This window comes from Sinocyclocheilus rhinocerous, unplaced genomic scaffold (genome assembly GCF_001515625.1).
Source record: "Sinocyclocheilus rhinocerous isolate Xijiao unplaced genomic scaffold, SAMN03320098_v1.1 scaffold503, whole genome shotgun sequence".
In the NCBI taxonomy this organism is placed as follows: Eukaryota; Metazoa; Chordata; class Actinopteri; order Cypriniformes; family Cyprinidae; genus Sinocyclocheilus; species Sinocyclocheilus rhinocerous.
The window spans coordinates 818,757-825,385 of NW_015643185.1; the positions used below are offsets into that span (position 1 = coordinate 818,757).

Below are 6,629 nucleotides of genomic sequence, written 5' to 3' on the forward strand. Positions count from 1 at the left end.
TATATATATATACACACACACACACACACACACACACACATGCATTTACATTTACAAAGAATTTTAATATATAATTATATACATACAGACTTATTTATTTAACATATATTTTTAAACTCACAATTCTGGGCTTGAAAGGTGGTTCAAGCTCTCGCTGGTTAAGTCTGTCCCAGTCAATACCAGTAAAAAATGGGTGACTGGTTACAGCGGTCTCTCCACCCTCTGCTGCCACACAACCCAGACGACGGGATGGATTCTTTGTCAGAAACTGAGAAAAATAAAACCAAAACATGATGTCATGCATATGTCTGTCAAACATTCATCTACTTTTACACGCAGAAAACTAATACACACCATATATATATCAGTTTACATTACTTCAAATGAATACACTAACAAAAATATGAAAGTGCCCAAAGGTATTGAATGTTGTGAATCCTATCAAATCTCCATACAGAAATTAAACCTACAGTACGTCACGTCAATAATCAGACTCAATTCCTATGAGAATGTGTATAACATAACACGCAATCACTTGTGGGAGGTTGTGTCGAAAGTATCAATGCGTGGTATCAAATTTAACCAAATCAGATTAAATCAAATCAAATCCTGCCCTCCTTCTATAACTGTTTAAAACACAAACATGCACATGTACACACAAATACACACTCTCTCCGGGTAAATCTGACACCCATTAGGAAGCACAGCTGGCTACCATACCTCATCAACTCTGAACAACACTGACAAACTCGTTGTTTTGAGGGATCATCCAGTTTTACAGAAAAAAACAAGGGATGCAACAATTTTAAAATCCTGTCAGATAAGCCAATAGTTATGTTCATGTTATAGCCAATATTATAATTCCAAACTAATTTCTATAAATAAATAAAATACTAAAATCAATCATTTTAAATGTTCAATAAATGTTACAATTGAATTTAGGCATCACAATATTATAATACACATGAAAAATTGTTACAACAAAGTGTTTTTAAAGATTAATTTCACAAGAGTGTTATATAATAGCAAAAGTAATCTATATGTAAAAATATAGGGGAAATTTTCATGTATAATTAAATATCCAATAATGGCCGATGCTGATAAAAAATAAAAAAAAAAAGCAATATTGGCAGATAACTGGTATGATATATTGTCTATTGTTTCTTACAATGGTTCGTGTATATTTCTGATCTGTCTATGATAACACCACAGCTGTGCAACAGGAATGAGGTCTGCTATTCCAAAAATAGAATGCTTTTGAGCCACTCTATTGATCTATTCTTTGACTGCTGTAGGTCAGTGTCATGTTGGATGACCCAGGTTTAAGGATTTCAGGCAAATATCATGACATTCTGCTGTTGAATTTCCAGATTCAACTGGGAATTTATTGGTCCTTCAATAACTGCACATTGCTATAAGGGGGGAAAAATCATCTTCAGGATTATTACCGGTATACCACTATTCTTCACAGTGAAAGCAAACACTATAGATTAAAGGTCTATACACAGAGCAATGTTTCCGGGCAATGTTGCCAAGAGATGTTGCTTGGGCACTTCCCATTGAGAATGGGCAACAAATTTCTATCTGGATACATTAGATCGTCGTGGGCCCTGTGTCTTACCTTGGTTGCACATTGAAGGCAACATTGCCCGGCAACATTGCTCAAAAAGTTTCCTGTGTATCATCACCATAAGAGCAGGGGGTTGTGTGCATGTGTACATTTGATGTGAAGGGTTTTATTTTTAGCTACAGTCATGTGGTAGCAGTGGATTGTGGATCGAGGCTAAATATAGTTATTTAAGAGAGGTGAAGAGCATGAGGAACAGAGAGAGAGAGATCAGATGGGAGGTATTTACTGTTTACTGATGTTCATTGTTGCATGAACTGACACTTTAATTCATACCATATGCCTCCCACCAATCAGGACATACAAGCAATCAATCACCACTCCATTCAAGTCAATTCATAAGTGAAAACTGAGCAGCTCACCCCTTTCAGTATGTCCACGGCATTTGTGCTAAGCCAGGACGTGTAGATGATCTCTTCAGTCAGGATGGACTCAAAAAGGTCATCCTCATTTTCTGCCTCAAAGGGGGCATGGCCAGATAACATCTCATACAGTAGCACACCGAGAGCCCACCAATCAACCGACGGCCCATACAGCATCTCCTGAAGGATCTATATTACCATATAAAAATTAAATTTAGGACATCCTGCTATCTTTCTCTCACACACACACACACACACTTCCACACTGATCACACACTTCCATAGATTATCTTTTCATCTAAAACTAACAGACACCAATAGAAGCAGTTTATATCTACAATATTACTACAACATTGCTGAATATTATTCTATTCTATTCTATTCTATTATATATTTTGAAAAAAACAGGCGAAAGACGAGTTATTTTAGTATTATTTATATGCTATTATAGTACTTATTAAAATTTTGAATTAGCTTATATTTTCAACTTTAATTAAAATTTTTAATAATTTAATAGTAATAGTACAATTATTAATAGTACATTAGTAACAATAGTACATTATTAATTGTAATACTTCACCTTAATCTAAAAAAAAAGTTAATGGAAACATCAATTTTGAATTAGCTTATATTTTCAACTTTAATTTAAATTTTTAATAATTTAATAGTAATAGTACAATTGCTAGTTTTTTTTATTTCTGTTTAGCTTTAAATTGATTAAAATATTTTTATTTAAAATTAATTCATTATTAATTGTAATACTTCACCTTAATCTAAAAAAAAAGTTAATGGAAACATGGAATATAGAAATATTGCCTTGGCAACCAACTGAAATAAAATAAGTTTTTTATCTAAAATGTACATTTTATTTCTTTTTTTTATTTGATTGAACTGTAAATTAATGTATTAAATATTTGTAATAATTAATATTTTTATTTGTTATCAACATCAAAATCAAAAATTGATCCATTTCGGTGTTGAAACTAATAATTTCAGTGAATGTGACTGGAAGTTGGCTGCTCATGCTTAAAGTCAATCTGACACAATGTGAATGCAGCATAACACTTCTGATTCTTCTAGAATTTTGTGATGCATAATTTTGTGTGTATTTTAGACTGCCGTTGAGTGTGTGTTTGAATGGGGTGGAGTGTTTGAATCACCTCTGGAGCAATGTAATCTGGGGTTCCACAGAAGGTTCCTGTGACAACACCCTCAAACATTCCCTCCTTACACATGCCAAAATCAGCCAGTTTACAATGACCATCCTTATCCAGCAGAACATTATCCAACTTCAGATCCCTGAAATAATACACATACACATATAACAATATGCCCAGATTCAGTCCATTATGGCCATTATGGCAGAGAGAGAGAGAGAGAGAGAGAGAGAGAGAGAGAGAAAGAGAGATGGAGAGAGAGCGAGAGCAAGATTTATGTATGCTAATATTTTTTATTTGCTTGGTAAACCACTTCTGCATGAAAACCTGCATTATAATCTTTTTAAAGAAAAATTACAAATGGCACTTCATGTCATAATGATTGCTTGCCTCTGACACACACATTCAAAATAATGCTTATACTTTGTCATACATTCACATTCAGTCCACAGTAACTGCATGAATGCTGATATTTTGCCATTTGTCCAGAAAAATTGCAACAGAATTGACGTATATTCCACCTGATTTTTTGCTCTCTCCTTCAGTGCCAGTGCTGTTAACCAGTATTACACTGCAGCTTTAAAGATCTATGTGGTAAAGGTTTGTAATAATGGAAATGCTGAGGCAAGAATTAGTCTCACAGTGTTAATAAACCTCAGAGGACACGGAAGTGGCAATTAAAAAGAGAAGAGTAAGGAAAACACTTCAGAGAACGTAGAGAAAACACACAAGGAATAGTTCAACCGAGAAACTAAATTTCAATCATCATTTGCTCACCCTCATGTTGTTCTAAACTCATTTGACTTCACCTTTAATGTTCCATTAAAGAAAGTCAAACGTGTTTAGAACGTCATAAGGGGAATTAAATGGTAACAGCATTATCATTTTGAATTAAATATCCTTTTAATTTCTGTCTTAAGTGCATTTGTCTGTCTAACCTGTATATTATTCCTTTGCTGTGGAGGAATATTAAAGCAGATGTGATCTCCGCTGTGTAGAATCTGGCTCTGTTCTCCTCAAACTTTCTCGATTTCTGAATATGAAACATCAGATCTCCTCCATTCACAAACTCCATTACAAAAAACAGACGGTCCTGTGAAAGAATTAAGATAAAGATTCATTTAAAAGACAACAACAAATACTAGATTACCATCTTTAACATCAGGAAATTCGGCTCCTTACAGGGAGTCTTTTAACCAACCAGACAGTTAACCCAGCATGTCACAGCCATTAGAAGATTCATGGGAGAGGCAGACAAAGCAGAAACATAAATACTGTTTAGTCAGCAAAGAAGACTGCAGGAAGCACAGGATTATGGGATTGTGAGAGCTGGAAGGTGATCTAAAACGAAGTGCATCATAAGTTTGAATTGACAGCCCTAAGTCTCTGTTTAAGTCCAGCACGGCCAATGCATCAAACTCAGACTGCACACCCAGGGACCACCCACAGTCGGTTTACTGACCGTGCGATACATGCTGCACACAAAACAGGACACAAGCTCTTGAGAAATGCAATGATTTTAAGTAGTGAAATATTCAGAGTAAGATGGGGGAAGATGCCCACAGAACAGTGTGCATTTACTGCAAAACTGTACCATATTTAGAGATGACTTTAGCAGGTATAGTATGATGATGCATAATCCAATATATTCGTTTGTTATAGAAGAAAATCATGAAAGAAGGCCATTTTGCCCAACCTCTGGGACAGGAAGCCCACCATGGTCAACTTACACTGATTGTTATTTGATTATTATTGCAGAATACATCTAACATCATTTTAACTATTTTCTTTTTGTAATTTATTATTTATTACCAAATATTACCAAATGTACAATGCTAAACCAAATATTGCATTAATTAATATTATGGTAATTATTATAATACAATAATAAACTATTTTGACAATTTAGCTGAATTTCCAGTCATAATGGATAATTGATAACAGTCATATTTATTTTCAGATGAAAAGTGACATTTGTGTCCAAGAGCAAAATTAAAGGTTAGTGCTATGTGGGTAATACTAATACTTCTGGACTAATTTCTTATGCATTTCTTCTTTACAAACATTCACAGAGACTGCCAAATTTTTCCATACCAATCTGATAAAGTTAAAATGAAGTTTGATTCTACACCAGAGAAACAAACTATCTATAATGCTTACCAGAATAATTAGAGGTACAATTAGCATCAAGCTACACTTGAAAATGTATGTGATTATTAATGTTTTTGCTTAAAACCCACGTTACAGTGGTTACACCATCATCAATCGTGCTTGTAATAACTTCCGATTGTGATCTAAATTTGATTTTGATTCTAAAATAGGCAGACAAAAGATACACAGGACGAAAAAAAAAATCCTGCTTTTTCGCGCCGCGAATGATCGCGCCTGGTGTGAACAGTCCAATAGGGATCTATTGTTCCGATTCAAAAGCGTCATCGCGCCGAATTTTCACATTCAGTGTGAAGGCCTTTAACTGTGGTATGTTCCATTTAAAATGTATCCTTCCCTAAATGACATGTAAAAAAAAAAAAAAAAAAAAAACTGCTTTTCATCAGTGACATCCTGTCCAAGCGAGCGGCTCTTCACCAGAATGAGATAAGTGGACAAGATTTGGACCATCAAAGCGCCATGGCACATCCACTAATGACCAAGTCCATCACATTAACAAACACGCACATTCACTCAGCAACAGTGCCACACACCTCAGGCCCTCTGAGATCATTGATTTTTACCACCCCGTTGTGGTGCTATCTAACCTAACCCAGCCCCAGAGGGTCATGAGTGTGCTTTGTATGTTGCTCACGTGTGGAGGGTTAAGAGATTGATTGCGTGCGTCAGGGCTGTGAAGGAGCAGAGACACACCGGTTCATAAATTCCATTCCTCATTACAAACACACTGTACATTTGGCAGCGAGACCTTGAGGATGTTCCTGCACATCCATGTTCATGTGGACTCTGCAGTAATAAATCCAGAGAGGTCATCATGTCGGATCTGTTCTGCTGGACTGAACATGAAAACTTGAACATGAAAGTCTTCAAATCCTTTTGCAATCAGTGTGTGTGTGCGCATTTTTTAAAACCTTGCGTACACTCAAGGTAAAGTAATTAAATCAAACAATGTAGTCTTACAAATGCTACAGTTTGTGTGCTTCAGGTGGGTCTGTATGATTGTAAAAGCTACATTACGGGATTCAGTGTTGACCTCTCTATTCTAAAGGCTTCAAGCAAAACACGCAAGCAGAACATAGCAGACCTCTGATCTCTCACAACACACAAAGAGAGAAAGTACACATACACAGAAAATGCAAAGTAGAATTGAACCAACATAACATATTGATGCTTAATTCTCTACTGCCCCCTACTGATGAGGTGAAAACTACATGCTCTCATTTAAAGAACAGAATATACCAAGGGTTCTATAGCCCTATTATATACATATATATATATATATATATATATATATATATACACACACACACACAC

At 35.3% G+C, this 6,629-nt stretch overlaps 1 protein-coding gene across 1 annotated transcript in view; it reads right to left on the reverse strand.

Moving 5' to 3' along the window:
• LOC107757130 (protein kinase C eta type-like) overlaps positions 1-6,629 on the reverse strand; it is an 18,411-nt gene that overhangs the window by 1,696 nt on the left and 10,086 nt on the right. Inside the window, exons 10-13 of the mRNA XM_016574520.1 lie at positions 4,085-4,239; positions 3,150-3,288; positions 1,990-2,178; positions 122-268 (exon numbers count right to left, since the gene is read on the reverse strand). Coding sequence (XP_016430006.1) covers positions 122-268; positions 1,990-2,178; positions 3,150-3,288; positions 4,085-4,239 — 630 coding nt within the window. The remainder of the gene's footprint in view (positions 1-121; positions 269-1,989; positions 2,179-3,149; positions 3,289-4,084; positions 4,240-6,629) is intronic.